General features: G+C 37.3%; 1 protein-coding gene across 5 annotated transcripts in view; it reads right to left on the reverse strand.

Moving 5' to 3' along the window:
- Positions 1 to 10,167: 10,167 nt before the first annotated feature.
- The window catches only part of pcdh7b (protocadherin 7b), a 131,431-nt gene continuing 119,768 nt past the window's right edge, over positions 10,168 to 21,830 (reverse strand). For 2 of the 5 annotated variants that reach the window (XM_051900369.1, XM_051900368.1), the window contains exon 3: positions 10,168 to 14,024. In XM_051900369.1, the coding sequence (XP_051756329.1) occupies positions 13,600 to 14,024 (425 nt within the window). In that variant the 3' untranslated portion in view covers positions 10,168 to 13,599. Of the gene's footprint in view, positions 14,025 to 15,183; positions 15,203 to 21,830 lie in introns of all 5 variants that reach the window. The other 3 variants (XM_051900371.1, XM_051900372.1, XM_051900373.1) reach the window with 3 other exon arrangements.

The following is a 21,830-nucleotide window of genomic DNA, read 5'->3' on the forward strand; positions in this document are numbered from 1 at the left end:
ACATGACACTGAACAAAACAAACTGTAATTGGTTGAAAATGTAACGTCGATGTCCCTACAATAACAGACCTGTGTGTAAAATTCTTAAAAATACGTAAACTTACATATTTTAAAGAGTCTATGCAGTAAACCACAGCGTTTAGTTGATTCTGATGAGCGCTAATTGTCACTTTTGTAAACACGACGGCTTTCTTTTTCCACGAGGGGGTTTGTTGTCGCGACGGCTTTTTTTTCAGGCAGACTGTGACACATGCGTCTTCCGGAAATCTTATACAATTCATCCAGGTGACGACTGAAGTGTGTCCAATTTTGTGTGCCCTAAGCATCATACATTCAGCCAACAGTTCGTGGGCATGACATCTAAGGGTTGAGATCAAATCATATATGTTTATATTTAAATTATGTATTTATTAATAATAATAATAATTCATAATTGTTATTAAAGTGGTTGGCATTCCAGAGGAATATCATTCATCAGTTGTCTTAGAAGTTTCTTCTAAAATGCCTAGGTTGGGAGTAATAAAAATAGACACAAATGAGACACTTTTTTAGTAAATAAATTAATGTGGATTGAATGGCTCCGATTTGCTTTAGGGAAAATTTGATAAGAAATGTTTCATTTCATAGTAAAATATCTGATTTCTGATGGTGTCTTGGTAAATGAGCACAGCTTGAGTTATTGATGAGATGTCCTCTAAAAACTGTAGAGAAGACACATCCCTACACTCCATTTATAAGGGCACAAACTTTAAGTTCAGACTGATGCTCAGGGAATAGTAATGCTACATCATCTATGCATGATGCATTCAGGAGGGTTAAGGCTACATTTTAAAATGATCAATAGTAAACAGGATCAAGCAGGGTCCATACTTCAGTACAACATAGCAAAGCATACATAAAAAGCAGTATTTTCTGTATAATTTAACATAATTTGATACTTTTAAGACTCATTAAATTTCCATTAATCTTGTCAGTCAAGCAAATGCAAATGTTTGCTTATGCATGTACTTATCATGCTTGTTCATATCCCAAGACTCTTTTGTCTTCAGTGTTAAGTGTTCATATGTTCATAGCGCATGTCTTATATGGTGTGTGTGTGTTTGTGTGTGTTTGTGTGTGTTTGTGTGTGTGTGTGTGTGTGTGTGTGTGTGTCACATATGTTATTTACCATCCTTATGAAATCTCCCTGTGTAGTGTGTAATTTCTGAGCAAAGGGAGTGTGTGTATCTGGAGAGCAGACGGCAAACTTCCCTTGGGACCTTGACTAAACTAAGAGGGTAAACAAGAGACACAAACACAACTGAGAGTAAAGGGCAGATCAGAGTGAGGACAGAAATGCATGTTCAACTGCCCAATAATCAGAATTCAATTCAGTTTCCCCCTGTTTAAAGGGACCCAAAGTTGACCCAAAAATTAAAATTCTGTCATCATTTACTCACCCTCAAGTTGTCCCAAAACCTGTATAAATGTATTTGTTCAGCTGTACACAAAGGAAGATATTTGGAAGAATGTTTGTAACCAAGCAGATCTCGCCCCCCAGTGACTACCATAGTAGGAAAAAAATAATACTCAATGGGGGCCAGATCTGCTTGGTTACAGTCATTCTTCCAAATATCTTCCTTTGTGTACAGCAGAACAAAGAAATTTATTCACGTTTGGAACAATTTGAGGGTCAGTAAATGATGACAGAACTTTCATTTTTTGGGTCAGCTATCCCTTTAAGTTATTTTATATTGTAAGGGTGTCACATTTACTTTTGTACCGCAAAATCCCATGGGCAAAATGCAGTCATCTCAATAAGTGCAATCTGGAAAGTTTCTTGATGGATATGTTTCAAACGGATTTCACATCTGATTTAAGTTGGTTAAACTTCGTTGTCCTTCTAAAATTCTTTTCCGCCAAACGTGTGTTCACATTTACTGCTGTTTAGGAATTTTCATGTGTGAAATTCAGTCATTTCAATAGGAATCCATGGATTTGGGAATGCTGCATCAGGGCAAAAGATTTTCCAATGCAGATTTTGCATTGCGTTTAAGTTGGTCACACAAATTTGTCACGTTGACCAAGAGAAATATGCATGGTTTGAAAGTAACTTCTGTCTGAACTGTGCTTCATACAAGCAGGATTTTGCTGGATGCAAAATTTTTTAATAATATCAATCAACAAATCTGACAAATGCAGCCTGGTATTATAGATCACACTGTGTTTGTTATTTTTTGCCCTCCATTTTCTCCATTTCTGTCGCCTGATAGAATTTAGGTTTCTGCCAGCTTGCTTAGATAATGGGGTTTAAGAGACACTTAATATTTAGTAATATTAACATTAATAATATAGTAATATTGACTGCACTGACACTAAAGGAATCAACACTGAACTGACTTGAGATGCATAATGACACTATGTATTTTTTTAGAGCTGCTTTACAGCAGAATTTGAAAGTTTGCATCCGTGATTCTGTTATTTTCCTATTTATTGCAGTGAAGTCGCTTTGAAACAATCTGTATTGTTTAATGTGCTATATAAATAAAGGTGAATGAACCTTTTTTTTTTTTTTTTGCCATGTGAAATTTTGCTGAATTTCCCACTTTAAGTTTCACTAATGTGACCACACATTAATATATGACTTATTTGTCAAATGTGAGAAATATGTAGAATATTATAGACAGCATTCAGTTAGCTCCCTTGCTAAATGCTCTTTGGTCTTCCCTGTTTGTGATTACTGCCTAGATATGCACTACTGTGTGTTTTTACTGTTTGACATAATATTGCTGATGGCAGTTTTTAGAGTCTACTTAAGATCAAGAGTTATCATGTGGATCCACAGCCCACACAGTTCAACGCTCAGTATGTTGTTTGTTTCTCTGTGTGCGTCTGTATGTGAGTATATGTGTTTGTGTCTGCTGCTCGCATCTGTTCACTTTCCACATCCCTTCTGGGAATCGAGAGCGCTCATATTATCAGCTTTATGGCTCTCTGAAATCCCCAATCAGCCAAATCCAGAGCCACTTGAATTAATTGATCCCTATATCGGATCCCATGGTGTAATTAAGGGGATAAAGTGGTAAGAGGCAGTCAGTCTAAGCCCTGTTCCCCCAAGACCATTCATCTCTGCAGCCCATCACCACACACACGCTGCATTATTCATAACCGCTTTACACGGCCATACATTTGCACACTTTACAGAGATGCCTTCAGATGCGAGAGGGGACGTTTTTGAAACATTGAGAGGGCTTGTTTGAGCACTGTTATTTCACATGCTTATTTAACTGGAGCCAGTATTTATTGTTGTTTCTTGCGCCAGGGTGCAGACGCTGGGGCTCAGAGCACCTACTGGATGAAGAAAAACAGCCTCTTCCACCATATCGGTGTATGTGTGTGTGCACAGAAATCCTGCTGGTTAAGGGAAATAAATGTGTTGCGCTGTATCGAAAGAAAGAATTGGTGATGGTGATGGAGTCATGTGCCCGTGTGTGTCTGAGGGAAGGAGTGTGTGTTACCGGGCTGTATAGTAGAGTCCAAACACATTCCCATCTTGAGATTCAGGCATGCTCTCAAGTCTCTTAAGCTCAGCTGCAGCTTGGGATCAAACTGTGGACTGAATTCATCATATTTCCCCCACACAGACGCACACAGAGAGAAAGAGAGAAAGAAAGATTTTAAATTCCATCTTCAGATTGCCAGCAAGGTCAGGCTGTGTATATCACTTATGTAGACTGTGGCATTCAAAGCATTCTCCAAACCCTGACTAAACGCTTAATGTGGCCAATCTCATTTGATCCCCTGTTGGCCAAACTGTGAGTAAATGCCCACAAACAAGGTTAAGACACAAGGCCTTGTTGGAAAATACCACATTTCCAATGCTTTGCTGCAAATGGTGAGTTGTGTGCTTTGATACTGCCACAGCAGAGTATATAGTACAAATTTGTTAAACATATTTGTAAGCATATTGCATATTTGTGCTTGGAGTCAATATTAAATAACAATATGTCAAAATGAATGGTTTGTTGTATGGTTTTAAAATTAATTTAAGTTTAAAACATGTCAAACTACTTTAGCACAGTATTACATTTTGCATAATTTTATCATATGTTTTTAATAAGCTACAATTTTACAAAGGTGCACTAATAATTATTTTCACGCATATAATAATAATAATAAAGAAGTAAACATGTTACTGTAATAAATTAAATATGAACACAATAAGGCTTGAAATCATTTCCAATGTTTCTCTAGCTGTCTTTTTCATATAACACAAATGTAATAAGTAAATTTCAATTTTACAGATTTAAACTGATTGCACACATTGAGATTAAGTTGAACAAAATGATCAAGAATTGTGTTGCATTACTTTATTTTAATTAACTAAATAAATGCCAAAGCAAAATCTATCCGAGTGCAGTTATTGTTTATGGCTCATACAGTGGGAAAGAATACAATATACTAAGAAAATACACTAATAAACAGACTGTTCCTAGCTATTGAATCTGTATGTGGGCAGCATGTCAATAGAGAGTATTCCAAACTCGCTGTGTCTCATGCCATGATTGCTAATCTATCAGCTGAAGGATTGTGCACTTTGACCATAGTGTGGAATAAGTGCTGACCTACTTGATCTAGAGCAGACAATAGACGGGCCTGTTACCTGTCACTGTTCCATCACATTTAGAAAATACCCACACTCTCACATGGTTAAATCACAGGGTTTCAGTTCAGTCTGACAAAATATAAAGTGATTAATGAGACGGTGAGGGAAGGGACAGATTATGGACATGAGTGCTGAGGCCCAGAGCTCCACCTCGATGGATCACACTGCCAGTTCTTAACCACATGACATGAAAAAGGAAGAAAGATGCCCGCTGCTGCAAGAAAAAGGTTGAATTGGCCAATATTAGTCTGCCATCAGTTTCAAGAACTCAAACTGTCTGAAAGTGATCAAATTTAGCTCCTGGCAAATCCGTTCGGATTACCATCCAGAGCATCATCCATTTGAGCTTGGGGTTATAAAGCAGTGTTCCATCAGAACTGGGACTTTTCAGTGTTTGTATCAATCTGCTAGTATAGGCTCATTGGAAAAATGTGTCTCTATACCTACATTTTTGCAAAACTGCAAAAACTTACCTGTATAATCAAATCACTGCAGTTTCCAGCTGAAATGACCAGTAGTGGCAGTAAAACACCAACAACTGTTAGTTCTGTTTTACACAAATTATGAATCCTGGGCACATTATCAATTACTGAAGACTTATTTTTACAATACATTTTTTTTTTTTTTTTTTTTTTTTTTTTTTACATACATTATGACATTTACATCACATATATAGCTCCATTCTCTAAAATAGTAAACTTGGTAGCTCACCTGGCAAAACACTAATTCATTCAGTAACTAAAAAAAATGACTGTTTTGTGAGTGAGTCATTGAATTATTCACTCAATGGATTTGTTCAAAACCACTAATTCATTCTGGAATGGCACTACTGTGTGTTTCTGGAGTCGTGCAGCAAATTAATCCTGTTTTGACTTTCATTGTTTGGAACTATTGTCATTGGTGAAGTGGAAAAGAATTGTCTAATTTGTAATTAATCACTACAGTATTAACTTCTTGTTTACTGATGATTTGGGCATAGGCACTGGTGTCATGTTGCTTAAAGGGTTAGTAATAAAAGCCTTCTGAAGCGACGTGATGCATTTGTGTAAGAAAAATATCCATATTTAAAAAGCTATAAAGTAAAATATCCAGCTTCAGCCAGACCGCCTTCCTTATTCAACTAAGGAAGAAAGTGTAACACCTCTCACAGTTTAAAATGCTCACACTACACCCTACACCTTCCGTATTCAACTTATTCAACTTTTCCGTAAGTTGAATACGGAAGGCAGTCTGGAGGAAGCTAGATATTTTACTTTATAACTTGTTAAATATGGATATATTTTTTTTACACAAATGCATCGCTTTGCTTCATTAATCCCCTGGAGCCATGTGGAGTACGTTTATGATGGATGGAGACAGTTTCTTCAGCTTCATACTCGTTGGTCCCGTTCACTGCCATTATAAAGCTTGGATGCGTCATGATATTTATTAATATAACTCCGATTGTGTTCCCCAGAAAGAAGAAAGTCATATACACCTAGGATAGCTTGAGGGTGAGAAAAGCTTGGGGTAATTTTTATTTTAAAGTGAACTAATCCTTTAATTACTCACCCACCTTCTTTCATCTTCGGAACACAAATTAAGAATTTTTTTTTTTTTTTTTTTTTTTTGACGAGAATACTTTTTGTGTGCGAAAACTAAACAAAAATAACGACTTTATTCAACAATATCTTCTCTTCTGTGTCATTCTCCTATGCTTTTTACATCCAGCGCTTCCGGGTTCTACGTCAGAATGCCAGCTCAGTATTGTCAGACGCTGTTCACGTGAGCAGCACGACACATACTTGTGAGGCTGACGCAGGAGCTGGCCAATAATGACTCGGCATTCTGACATAGAACCTGAAAGCGCTGGACGTAAACAGCGTATGAGAATGACACAGAAGAGAAGATATTGTTGAATAAAGTCATTATTTTTGTTTTGTTTTTTGCACAGAAAAAGTATTCTCGTCACTTCATAAAATTAAGGTTGAACCACTGCAGTCACATCAACTATTTTAACGATGTCTTTAGTACCTTTCTGGACCTTGAAAGTGTTGATTATACTGCTGTCTATGGATGAGTTATGTACCTCTTGGATTTCATCAAAAATATCTTAATTTGTGTTCCGAAGATGAACGAAGGTCTTACGGGTGTGAAACGACATGAGAGTGAATAATTAATGGAATAATTTTCATTTTTGGGTGAACTAACCCTTTAAAAATGTGATGTTGTGTATGTGTACATATAAGATATGCCTGCTTTTTGATGTTTACTCCTGATTCAGATACAACATCATATGCTGCAGCAATATTATCCCAGGGGTGCTTTATTCCAACAAATAATGGTGATAAAATCTTTACAGCTTCAATTAAATACAAAGTTATTGCAGGCCTCTTTTTTAACCCATCATTTAGATCTTCACTTTCACAGCGCTTGAAATGGTGATTTAATTCTTTCACTTCATACTGAGGGGGAAAAAAATAGGCCACACAAATACCAAAAATCAATTGTACAAAGTGCTAACAGCCTTTGATTGAATTTCCCGTTATACAGAGGAGAATATTAGAAAATCATAAATCAGGTAAACATACCTCTGCACTGACAGGGTATGGGCTGTGCCCATATGTTGTGGCATTGCCTCAGTGGTTCATATAATTCTCAATCAGCATCTGACAAAGGCAGGGTTAAATATGACAGGGGAATTCATTTCAAAACACCATCTTGAGCAGAACAGCAGTGAGCACTGATCAATGACATTATTAATTACCCTTGCTGAGTATCGACTCCCTCTCGCTCTATCTGGATCTCCATTTCTTTCCATTTCTCCCCTTTACCACACCCTAACATCTGATCTTGATGAAGATACATTATGTGCTATTGAGATGGGGGATGAACATAGATACATAGTTTGCTCTCATTCAGAATTAGGTGTCCTTTCCTGCCTTCATATTTTACGAACATGATTACATAATGCTTTGTACAGATGAGGAGTCAAATGAATGCTTGTTGGTGCAAATGTTCTTAAATTTTACAACTATTATTTATTGTTTTTACACCCGGGAAGACTGTATTTGGAGCATTGCATAAATCATGGTCAAACATGGTCAAAAAGGTTAGGGACAAGTTTATATTATTGAGTCCAAAAGAAGTTAGAGAGTTTTTTGGGGTGTAATAGCTGTGCTCTCATACCTCAAGGGTCATGTTGGATTTCTGCAGCAGCTGAGAGCTGCTGATCCAGGGTCAGTCCTTTGTGAGTGCTTCATCCATCACACTGGCTGAGGGACTTTATGAGGCTGAGTAGGGAACAGCAGTGAACTCTGGGGAGTTTAGGCACCCTTCTGCAAAAGTGGAAGTCAGCAAACTCTCTAGGGCACAGGGTAAATAATGCGTTTTTTAAACAAATCTCTAGGGTTGTGTTACCAGTGTCCTTGTGTAACTAACCACAGAGACAAAAATAATTCCTGTTATTTACAGTGTATCCAGACAGCAGCTCAAATTATAAGCCTTTTTTAATTTAATTGTGACATTTTTTACTGTTGAATAATATCTTTTCTGTATAAAACAACTTTGTGTGTCTGTGTTTGTGTGTGTGTGTTTTTCCTGGTATACCCCACATTATGGGGACCAAATGTCCCCACAAGGATAGTAATACCAGTACATATTCCTTGTGGGGACATTTTATTTGGTTATTTTATTTTATTTTATTTTATTTTATTTTATTTTATTTTATTTTATTATTTTATTTAATATTTAATATTTTATTTTATTATTTTATTATTTTATTTTTATTTTTTATTTATTGATGAAAACAGGTTCTAAATCATACAAAATTAGTATTACATTTTTTTTTTTTTTTTTTTGTGAAGTTTTCTGAGATGGGTAGGTTTAGGGGTGAGGGTAGAAGATAGAATATACAGTTTGTACAGTATAAAAATCATTATGTCCATGGAAATCCCCATGAAACATGGAAACCTAACATGGTTCTTTTTCAAAGTACATGATACATGGACTGCATGAAATTATGCACACACACACACACACAGGTTTGTTTTGCTATCTTAGTGAGGACATTCAATGGGTGTAATGGGTTTTATACTGTACAAACTGTACATTCTATCCCCCTACACTACCTCTACCCCTAAACCTACCCATCACAGAAAACATTCTGCATTTTTAAATTTTTAATAACATTGTTTAGTATGTTTTTAAAGCTATTTAAATATGAGTGAAATATAAATAATTTTAAATATGAGGACTCATGAAATGTCCTCGTATTTCATGTTTATGCCGTAATACCAGTGTAATACCCATGTCATTATACTAATTTGTGTCCTCATAAATCACAAAAATGCACACACACACACACACACACACACACACACACACACATTGAAGAAAGAATGCATCAACACAACTGCACTCGCATTCATTGTGACATTTAGTTTCATCTTTACTTTCGCTATAGAAATATACAATTGAAATGAATGTTCCACATTTGGCCCACATTTAAAAAAAAAAAACAAACAAACAAACAAACAAAAAAAAAAAAACAATATTGTGCCATTATCACTCTACACCAGACATGGACGTAAACAAAGCAGTTGTCTTAATATGTCTGGACACAGTGTTTAACATTAATTAAATTTGATTAGAACACTGAAAATGTCACAGAGAAACTTTCTATTTTGGTACATTAATTACATTGTAGTGAGATTACATGGAATTTAAAAAAGTGTGGTGCTTATTTGTAATGTAATATTATACATATTTTACTAGATCTTATGGATGAGTTTCTGAAGCACTGATTATCAGTGTGAACTGTAGCTTTGAGTGTTGTTCTATATCTGTCTAGACAGTGTTTTAATGCACCGAGTCTGATTCTGTTTAGGAATTCATTAAAACTAAACTGTGCTATGATTATCTCTGATTGATGATTGACACTCAATGAAAGTTTTAACAGCATTGGGAAAATGGAAGAAACTATCTGCTCTCTAATCATTTCTAAACTCTAGTGGATGCTGCCAACAGATGTCAAAGAAGCCTGTTTGCCAGTCTGTGATGGCTAAGTATAAGTGCACTCTATGACTTGTGATTTATGTAAAATCGCCACCTTTGAATTATAAGGTTCTATCTACATTCTGAGCAGTTTTGAGATATTGCGCTTCAAAATTTTTGCATTCCATACTTCCTTGTATATATAATCTTTTATATAAAAAAAGTCCCACAGAAAGTTACACAGAAACCATCACATAATGTAAATAAGTTGTCACAGAATAAGAATATGTGAATAACTCAATTTTGACAAAAAATGTCAGATAGACCCTTATAATTCCAAGGTGATGAAATGTATTACTGCCTGGCATTTGTTAAAAAAAAAAAAAAAAAAAAAGAAAGAAAAAGAAGTGTATTTATTTGTTTATTCATTTGATTGTTTGTTTGCATCCATGCATTAAGTATTTGGTGTATAATTAGACAAATTTAATGATTATGTAATATCCTTTGTGGAACATCCCTAAAGACTTTCGAAAAACAAATCCAGCCACTGTTGTATCATGGTATATTTTAATTTGCAGAGACAAAAATGACAAGCAATTTATTTACAGAAATACCTGTACAAAAGCAAAAAATATGTAAAATAGATCATAAATAGAGGTGGGCTTGCGCTCAGTACATTTGCCATGTTCAGCTAAGCTGCGTGCATAGTGACTCCTAATAAAACAATGATTAAAATCAATCCTCAATTCTACATCAACATCCAAGTCAAAGGACAAATAGAGTATGATTAAAATTACAATTTCTTTTTTCATTGTCTGTGATGTGTCCTATGACCTAAGTCTTATATCTTCTAAGTTGAAAGCTTAAGAAACACACACCTCAGAGTGCAAACGACAATTAAAGAAAGCGGTTTCAGCACATCGACAACAAAGTCAAATGTATTTTAAGAATTAAGGTGCAGGCTGTTTCCAGGCATGTACAGTAGATGTAGGTGTCAATCTCATCAGTTTCTTTTTTTGGACACAACTGCCAGATGCTCCTACTGTAACTAATCAGCTGATATATCTACTCTATAGTCCTCTGAGGTGTGTGTCCCTTTCAAAAACCTTTGGAGCTTTGTTTTTCTTCTACCTTTTCATATCATGAAAACTGCAGAATGCCTCTAAGCGCGTTTGCTTCATCCCTAATGGACACTTTGCATTTTCTCTGTTTTGCTGTGCCACCATTGCAGAATTGTATCATTACCGATCCTTTCCGAACTGTCGGTTTCGTGACCTTGCCGTAAAAATCGCAGTTGGACATGTGACCATGCTAACTTTGAAATGGATGAATATACCAGGGTATCACCTATGACATGTACAGTTGGTACTCAATATACTTGACAAAGTTTGACTGAGCTTACTTAAAGAAGCCACAAGATAAAAGCTTTTGTTATTTGAAAGTCTATCATAGTAAAATTGCCAGGACTGTAGTTTCAGCATAAAGTACTCTTCCTTCACTTTTAGAAAGCATCTCAGAACAATTGGTTTCATACTGGTTAAAACCAACGAGTCATACCAATAAAGGTATAAAAAGGCACAGTTGCATATTTTGCATTCACTCTATAGTTTTGTTTAGATTTTTTTTCTTTTTTTTTTTTACAGAAGCACTACATATACAAAGTGGCACTAGGAGGGAAAGGGAAATATATGACTGATGAGATCTGAAGAGGGCATCATTATGAGCATATATTTGAAAAACAAACAGAACGAAGAGTTGTGAGGTACGTGAGACTCCTTTTGAATTGTTTTGAAATCAAGTTTCACAACTCATTTTCTACATAATGAAAGGTACATTTTTTGTGTGTGTGAAAAGAATATAAACTTTACAGAACCAATGGATAAAAGTACATTTGCTATTTAAAAAAACATATATATAAATAAATCAGATAAATAAGCAACAGATGATGTGATGCTAAATAAATCAGTGAATCACGAATGGGTATGATTCTTTTTCATCTCGTCAAATCAATATACATAGTCATACTACAATGTCTAGTGTCTGTTTTTAACAAACGCAAGCAAGTGGACTTCCATGTTCACAGGGTATGATATCTGTACACTTTTTTTGTTTTGTTTTTCATAGTAAGTGTAGATTCCCTTTAAACGTGCAATAAAAAGTACATATCTATGTATACAGTTTTTAAGCATCAGAGCACTTCTTTTAAACACGAGTAGTACATACAGACTACAGATCTGGAAGCTGCGAAAAAGGCAGTCCGTTCAAACTTAAGGAATCATTAACATACAAAAAAAAACAAAAAAACAAAACAAAAAAACAAAAACAAAAAAACAATTGCATCTGAATAATTTACCACCATTTAAAAGCATGATGCCTCCTAAGTATACTCCTCCTCTTGCAAATCGTTTGGGATAGGCCCATGATGCATGTATAAATGTGCACCCACACTGCACAGAAACATATGTGAAGGTAATTAAAGCAACATGTGACCTAAAAAGGAGCTTCCCTGTCCCAGTTCTCTGAGACATCACGTCATGTTGTTCCCGATACTTTGGTTATACAGCGGCATCATGCATCGCATTGCAATCACTCCTGTCGTGCCTGTAGTCGCCAAACTTTTAATGTGATTGTACAAGTAGTTAGTTAACTAACTCTGCCTGCTATATGAGGGACACAAGTTCTCATTCTTGATTACTCTTCTATAGTGTGTGAGATTGAATCTGTTGAATGACTTTATTGCTCTATTTAACATTCATACTAGGAATGTTACACAGGGCCAGCCCAAGCTCTTGAGCAGGGCAATATTATTAGACTAATTCACCCCAGCAGCATATCCAAATAGTGTTCCTGTGACTTTATGGGCTAATTATAATGTGCATGTACAATGTGCAGATCTATTGTGTGTGTGTTTGCAAATGTGTGTGTGCCGGGAGGCCATCTTGAGACCACAAAAGAAGAACTTCAGCATAGTTTCACACATCAAGAGAGGGATGAACCACAATTACACAAACTTGTGACATTCAGGCAATTAACTGTCAATATCTGGGATGTAAAGGACCTCCCTCTACTTCCAAAGGTATGTGGGAGCGGGATGGAAACGGGTCGCTCGTGATTTCGATGCGTGTGTCCAGAGTATGTTTACAGTATATATATATACTGTATTTATGTACAATACTTCACCCACACGACAAAAACATGTGTATGCTTGTGTTCCTTCGTGTGTACGTGAGGCTGATAGGCACACAGGTAAACTTGCTTCTCGCGCTGTACAGCGCGTATGCCGTTCACTTGCGCCATTTGAGTATCTACAAACCCTTGTAAAATGCTAAAGTCAGTGACAACATATGAAGAGCTCTGCCATCATCTAGTTATGAGTTTCGTTCGTCATTGGCCGGTCTTTTTTTCTTCTTCTTCTTCTTTGTTGACGTGATTTGTCGTCCTGTGTGGACAGTTCAGTACTTGGACTGATTGCATATGGATATAATACATCCACATAAAAACACTCCCGCCCACCCCCGAAAAATAAAAACGGATTAAAAGACAGAACCAGTCTTATCGGTTCCCATAGCCATAGCAACAGTTATAAAAACAAAGACAAAAAGGTATAGTCCAGGTCCGTCTCAAGGGGCACACACTCTTAAGGGGTTAGATAATGCATGCATGTTTATAAAGAGGTCTACAGAAACCAGGCAGCACTTTGGGGAAGTCTACGGGGCCTGATACGCTAGCAGCAAAGTAGCACTTATCCACCAGCATTCCCCTCTCTCCACCTCAGCCACTTCCCCCTCCTCCATCTCATCCTTTTCACGCACATTTACAACATGTAATTCCACGGTTTTTACTCTATTTAGGTTCGAAAGTAACGCCGCACTAGTTGTGCGAGAATCCATGTTGCTTTTGTTTAAGGGTTTGGTTTGCTAACAGCATCTCTAACCATGCTGAGTCACTGTCATCGTCCCTTCGCAGTTGCTGAGTGTCGTTTACAGGTAAACTTCCCGCCTGGTGAGAGTTCCGCATTGCGTCGGCTTGTATTCACCTGTGGGCGCTAGCGGAATCTCCTCGATGGGGCGAGATGTTTCCTCGCTGGCGGAAAATCCAGCTGAACTAAAGGCGTCGTAGGATGAGGAGGAGGAGGCCATCTTCTTGTTAAGGAGATTACGGTTACGGTCGCCCAGCAGGTGCGAGGGGTCGCCGTTGGCAACAGCTAGCGCCTCTTGGCTGCCGGGCTGTTCGGCAACGCTGCCCCCGGGGGAGGTCATGAAGGTGGAGAGTTTGGGAGGGGTGGCCTTGGGCCTACGTTCAGGCGAGGTGCGCACAGGCATCCAGCAGGCATCCGAGTGGCCGTATTCGTCACACTCCCGCGTGCATTTACCCGTCATAGCTACGTCAGGCAGGGGCCGAGAGTCTGGAGGAAACGGAGAGAAGGAAACAGAACCGGTAGAACATTAATGATGTTGTTTGGCTTTAAACAGCAGGAGAAAAAAGAAAGCACTGAAGTATTGACACTAAAAAATTAATTGTGGTATGTGTCTCATGAAATCGGCATTAGAAGTGTCAGATGAAGCCTTTTTTTTTTTTTTAAATATTTATGACAGGCTTTGTGCAATTTCTTATTTTTGTATTTTAATCACTGTAACTTCATGGTCAACACATACCACATTACACAAAAATGGAAACGTACATACACAAACAACAACACTTAAAGCTAAAACATAAATTAAACAGAAGAAATAATGTGAGCTCTAAAAAGAACCATGCTTTGAAAACGTGGGGCAATTCTACTGTTTTGTGACTTCTGACTCCTAAACTAATGGCCTAAATCCATCTCTAATGGCTGAGTGTGTGTAGCTGATGTGTTTCTATGCATGCGTTGTGTATGTGGCGTGTTTTTGTGTTTCAACTAACAAGCTGACTCTACAAAAGCTATTAAATTTTAGCAAGACTCTTCTTCTTTTTTTTTTTTTTTTTTTTTTTTTGTTTTGTTTTGTTAATCACCAACTTGGCCTGAGGAAACACCTACAGTGTACTTGTGGAAAGGTATATTGGAGGACTTGCTATTTGGTTACATCTTTAACACATATACAGTATGTAAGTTAAAAAGATTATGCAAGCTTTTCTAAAGGGTCTAACTGTCACGCATCTGAGTGATTGCTTACTTTCCCAGGCTGGGAGAAGAGATCATTTTAGATTCAAAGCCACAAAACCACAAGTATCCTTAACATCTCTTCTATTCAGAATGTCTTCTGAACAAATATTTTCTATTTACACTTTTAAACACTTGACAAGCAAACAGATAACCATCAGATGCACAAAAAATTCTATGCACAAACACGGTTGAATATGAAGTTCACTAAGCTGAAGTGCACACAAACACTAAATGCTGAAATCCCTAACCTTTGATGCCAAATCACAAAGCTGCAGTGTTAGAGATGGTCAGTTAATGACCAGATGTGAGGTATGGCACAAGCAAGAGAGGGTGAGTGCAAGTCTTAAAAAAAAGAAAGAAAAAAAAAAGCATGCTGCCTTTTGTTGAAGAGCAAAAATTTGGGTTAACCATGGCTTACTTTTAATGTTCTTTTTCTCCTGCAAAGAAAGAATAGGGTAGAATCACTGTTCAGTTTCTTCACAGTGTAATACTATGTAAGATTAATCAATTTAGAAAAAGATATCAGACAGAAAAAAAAGCATAATGTGTTGCAGTTATCTGAGAATCAATTGATTGCATGGCATGTTTGCGAAAAATGTCTTCTATGGTGTATTATACAAAGATATTTATTGACAGATTGAGAAAAATTGAGAGTAAGAAAAGAAATAAACATCTATACAAACATGTCGCTCCACAACATTTATTGTTAAGCCGTTAAATTCCAGGAAATCAATGCTGTGAAAAGAAAGAGTGCTATGAATGGCGTTCTTCAGTCACTGATCACAACAGGCTTGCGTTTAAACCCACTCAGGCTGTCTCTAGTTTGGGATACTTGTTAACACAAACCAATTTAGCATCCTTGTCCAGTAAGGACCTTTCACTGACCTCAACCAAACCCCCAAACATGTCCTTCTAACCTCAAGGCCAGACTATAATGCCTGCAGAGCTCCTGTTAGCTTTAACGGCGTGTCTGCGGTGCGGTTGCATTGTGGGCAAGTAAGGGTTAGTTGGGTCCGACGGAGACTCCTGCCCACAGAAAGAGTTCAATGCCGCTTCCTGTGAGCTTTTATGATACCGTAAGGCTGGATTGCTGCCCAGTGTCTAGGGAAAGGTGTGGATGTACGTTCGTCCCACAAAGCTCTGTCATGCACCGATGAACGCTCAGTCAAGCGACGGTACCTCAATAGCACTAATAACAAAGATGAGTGTGTAGGCTCCGATCTGCAGGACGTCGATATGCCAGCGCAATGTTAATGCTTCAGACAGGGATTACAAAATGGCTGGATAAATCTTATATGACAGTTAATGTGTTCAAAGAGGCATTAAGAACTGTAACAGGTTATTCACATACACGACTGTCACGAAAACGTCAGCGTATGATTAGACGCTCATCTCTTTAAAACATTGTGTTGAGTCTCTGTAAGGAAGTAGTCGGGAAAAAGAGAATCTGATGTCTTTTCAAACTTAAAGGATTTTTTTTGTGGAAAACAAATGGAGGAATTCTGAATAATGTGCTGGTTGCTCTTTCCCAAACAATCAAAATGAATGGGGACTGAAGACCTCAAGCTTCAAAAAGGATGGAAAACACCCATAAAACGATCACAATCAGTATTTCAGTCACATTTTTGAAAGAATCATTCAGACTTTTGTGGTCTGAATCAAATGATTCATTGAAAAAATCTGGTTCAAAAGAATCATTGCTACTTCTCTCATTAACATGCCAAAGAGAGCTGGACTTTTAGACTTAAATTTAGTCTGTTCCTCAAACGAAGATATTGTATGACTTCAGAAGACCCCAGTCCTCACCCACTTTTATTATATGGAAAAGAATGGATATTCTTCAAAAAGTCAACTTCAAGTCCAGCCAATTTCAATTGTTAGTGTTCAGCTGATGAATATTTCTCGCCAATCAGTCTTTCAGACCACTACCACATATCCACAGCTTCTCAACTCCAATGCCTGGCTCTCGCAGTGCTCTGGCCCCTCAAGGCCATACATCGGCTTTTCATCTATCGCTTACTGTGCCGTCTTCAGCTACTGTTTCCTCCAGTGAAAAACAACAAAAGGAGCAGCATGCGTGAGAGCAGTACTCCATTGGCGCTCCTTGCACACCACTGCCATACAGCCTGCTGCTGTTTTTCTATTCCAGCACTAAATTCTGTATACATCATACACAGGAATTTCACAAAAATGGTCATTGAAGGCATGCGATGAAGAACTGGTTACGGTTTAGCCTGAATGTGCATTGGAAATTGGCCTTGTATGTCAAACACAGATGCATTTTTTTGTAAACTTGATCATTTTGTCTGTGAAACTTTATACCGCTAACATATTACGTATAGTGTTCTGCTCAATGTTCTTTTTTCTTCCATATAGGTTTGTTATATTTCAGTGTAAGCCATCTTTTCATGTATAAGCTCAGTCTGGTCTTAACTGGATTCCTTCTTTTCCTAGTTTGTGCTCCTATTTTAGGTTCTCTTCTAAGAACAGTTTTGTCCAATGATCTCATTGCAAATGGAACAGAACATTGTCTGATTCTAGGCTGCAGTTAATGTAATATAACAGCATGTAATTGTGATTTGCACAATCTCTGTCTCTCTTCCAGCTCATTATAGAGGTAAGATGGATACCATTTAAGATGTCACTCAAAGACACACTCTGAAGCAGCAATAATTCAAAGCATTTAGATGGGGGCAGACACGGGTCAAACATGCATTGAGATGAATTCAATCATTGCTAGAATGGCTTTGCCTCCACCTTGTTTCATTTAAATGAACATCTTACAGGTGTGAATAAGTCAGACTGAAATCTGCTGATCCATTTTCATTAATCTCTCTCTCTCCTTTTTTAAATATTTGAATGGATGCAGCCAAAATGTCTGAATGTTTTATATACAAAATATCAAACCAAGAGGCATCTGCAAACAAATAATGCTCTTTTTTTTCTTTTTTTTTTTTTCTTAGAACTAACATCACTTTTCTTAACCATGTAATTTGTAATAATGGTACCAAGGACAGTTATATAATGATATATGAAATAAACACAGCTGTAGTTAACATTAACTAAGAAAACGATCTGCTAAAGATTTACCAGAAGTGTCAACATACTTTTTACCTGATTTTTAAACTATTACAACATTTTTTTTTAAATGTTTAGATTTTAAATAAATTCCATTGGTTATCCACTTTATATTATATATTATATATATGGCAGTGCTCTGGCCCCTCAAGGCCATACATTGGCTTTTCATCTATCACTTACTGTGCCGTCTTCCGCTACTGTTTCCTCCAGTGAAAAACAACAAAAGGAGCAGCATGCGTGAGAGCAGTACTCCATTGGCGCTCCTTGCACACCACTGCCATACAGCCTGCTGCTGTTTTTCTATTTCAGCACTAAATTCTGTATACATCATACACAGGAATTTCACAAAAATGGTCATTGATGGCATGCAATGAAGAACTGGTTACGGTTTAGCCTGAATGTGCATTGGAAATTGGCCTTGTATGTCAAACACAGATGCATTTTTTTGTACACTTGATAATTTTGTCTGTGAAACTTTATACCGCTAAAATATTACAGACACGGGGGCAGACACGGGTCAAACATGCATTGAGATGAATTCAATCATTGCTAGAATGGCTTTGCCTCCACCTTGTTTCATTTAAATGAACATCTTACAGGTGTGAATAAGTCAGACTGAAATCTGCTGATCCATTTTCATTAATCTCTCTCTCTCTCCTTTTTTAAATATTTGAATGGATGCAGCCAAAATGTCTGAATGTTTTATATACAAAATATCAAACCAAGAGGCATCTGCAAACAAATAATGCTCTTTTTTTTTTTTTTTTTTCTTAGAACTAACATCACTTTTCCTAACCATTTAATTTGTAATAATGGTACCAAGGTCAGTTATATAATGATATATGAAATAAACACAGCTGTAGTTAACATTAACTATGAACAAAATCCATAAAGTCTGACAACCAGAAACTGAAACTGACAGAAACAATTTTTGCCAAATTTTAAACAATTACAAATATTTTATAAACTTTTTTGTGGCCATTGTATATTATAAGGTTCAGTGTTTGGTAAACTCTAAAATGAAATTTAGCAGCATGAAATTTAAAAACACTTACAATAGTGAACTAAGGCCTGCAGACTTCACATTCTCCCTAAAACCCCCATGCCTTTAAATTTGACCCCGAGCCACTTTTAAAACTCAAGTTTTGAGTCTGAAAAGCGAGGCTTTGGAGATGGCAAACAAAAGGGGCCATACTCGAGCCTCTAGCCCAGGGCAGAGCGAACGTCGCCGGGCTGCAGAGAGGCCGGAAACGCATGCGGCTCTGTGGCACGCTAACTGTCACTCCGTATAGTGGGCTTTTCAGCCGATGGGGGCTCGGAGTATAATGCCTGCCATTTTCCACAGCCAGTCCTTTTGAATAACTCAAAAGAAACATCCACTCTTCTCCGACGGAGGGGTTTGAAAACGAGAGATCAGGGTAACGGCGGGAGGGGGGAACGGAAGATATGGCTCTCAGAGCTATTCTGTGAGTTAATTACGTGTGGACAAAAGTGGATTCCCTGGCGCAGTTGGAGCTCTGCTGTTGTGAGGATGGTGGCAGGGTTCTGGAAAGCTGTAAGTGGGCCAGAGGCTCAGCTAATTGACAGGGATATGTGGATTTTGTAATCTATGTGTTTGGGTGTGTGTGTATTTTGTCCTGCTGTTTAAGGCTTAATGCCTCGTTTTTCTAGAGCGCGCGAACATGTTTGCGCATGAAAGCATTAGTCGTTTTTCTACATTTTAAGTGCTCTGCGTGTGCATGTGTTTTCATCTTGTGCAAGTTAAGCCTCATCCCTCAGAGGCCAGCTAAACTACAGGCCGCTCTTTTGCTCTCTGTTTTCCGGATAGGAGGCCCTGCCAAAACATAACTGCCAGACAGAACTGCTGCCCCCTCTGTCCAGTCACTCTGTGTGTGTCTGTGAGACAGAAATGAGCACAGCGAACACCCTAAAATCTCAGCAGAATCAAGAAGATTATCCAATAGATAAATGGCATTTACAAAAAGAGTGTCATGCGTTCATGCACACGATAACACGCGGTCCAAAAAAACGCAGAGTGTCAATGTCAAATAACGTTGCTGTTCAAGCTGAGAAAGAAATACTATACAAAATGACAAAATGACAGCTAATAAGTAGATATTTAAAGGGATGGTTCACACAAAAATGGAAATTATATATATATATATATATATATATATATATATATATATATATATATATATATATATATTATAATAATATTAACAATACGGCTGTTTTTTTTTACTGTTTTTTATTTATTTTTATATTTTTTTTCAAATTATTGCAGCGTTGATGAGCATAAGAGATTTTTTTCAAAAACATGAAAAAATCTGTACTAACAGTAACTGTGAATATAATTTACTTGGGTGTTGTTAAACAAATAAAATTCAACCACAAGGAACAACTTTATTAATATCTATAGCACTTGAAAAGAGCTGCCAGCTCACAGTCATCCACTTTTTTTGTCAACTTTTCAATTCTGACAGCTTCTCAACTCTCATGGCCTTATGGGATAGCAAAGTGTCCACTTGTTTCACACATCAGAATCTCAGCAGATGCAGTACATCATATTGGTATTGTTCACCTATTGTATCATGACATCCTACTGACATATCGCATACTGTGTAGTAGGGAAGTACACATACTGAGACACAATCCCTCCATTTCTTTGCAACAATAGGAATGTTTTGTCCCTCTGTGAAAGTCCCTGTCTGCTTCTCCTGCATCTAAAATCAGCCTCTAATCAGCCTCACACTCTTTCTCTTAGAGAGATTAAAACCCCTCTTTAACACATTATCTTGTCTTTATCCACAGACGCTTCACGAGTTTCATATTTTCATTAGGAGGCATCAGAACAAGAGATGGCTGTTCTTTTCACCAGACACCAATGAAAAGAAAAACGAGGGAGACTGTTCTTTTCTTTTCAGTTAGTGTTGTCCATTTGATTCAATAATGCTGGACTGTCCTTTTAGACTCAGGCTGCTGATCAAATGTTCTCTCTGACACTTTCTCTTATTTGCACAGAGTGGACACCGAGATTCAAGTCATCACATCTATCATCAAAAGTCACCTTTATGTGACTTTATGAAAAAAAAAAGGGTATGGACATTTACAGTAAGCCACACTAAAAATATTGAACAAATGGCTTGTGAAATAATAAGACTTTTTAGAGAATATAACTTTCTTAGCACAGTGGACACCCTCAAGCCATCACATCTATCATCAAACATTACCTTTATGTGAAACAAAACAAAATGTATTTAGACACTTACACTAATCCACACTAAAATATCCAACAAATGGTTTTATAAAATCATAATAAAAATTTAGTTTCTCAAAAAAAAAAAAAACGCGTCTAAAGGATGTTTAGGTACCCATCTATCACAACTCAAAAGTAAGAAAAAAGTACCTGAAAACGTTCTGGTTGTCACACATTAGTGGGACATCTTCATAGTAAATGTGTTTGGGACCATATGACCTACAGTGTAGCGTACTTGCTGACAGGCAAACAGAATAATTTAGTTAGCAAAAGTAACTTTTTAGCGCTTTCCCTTGGAAATTCCCAGCAAACTGACAGCATAACGCCCTCTAATAGCATTAGGCGAGGTAACGCAGCAGTCAGCTCACGAGTGCTTTAGCTGAGCTAACGTGATGGGCGAGAATGAGCCGGTAGAGCTTCAGGAGGACTGAGGCCGCTGTTGACCTGGTTTGCTTCAGTAACCTCAGCGTTGTGCTGCATATGCTTTCAGCGGTGCTGCATCAGTGAGCCAGGACAACAGAGTGTACAGCAACACAACAGCAGGAGAAGAACCATGTCAGACATGGTGCAATGAGGTGCGGCGGAGTGATGTGTGTATTTATTTCCTGTCTCTTTCTCTATCTCTACATCAGACTTGACCAGGTGAATTATGATCTTACATTCACACTCACAAGCCCTTTAATATCTCAAATGTTTCTCCAGGACAGCAATGATATTAAATAGAG

Source organism: Ctenopharyngodon idella, chromosome 7 (genome assembly GCF_019924925.1).
Source record: "Ctenopharyngodon idella isolate HZGC_01 chromosome 7, HZGC01, whole genome shotgun sequence".
Taxonomy (NCBI): domain Eukaryota; kingdom Metazoa; phylum Chordata; class Actinopteri; order Cypriniformes; family Xenocyprididae; genus Ctenopharyngodon; species Ctenopharyngodon idella.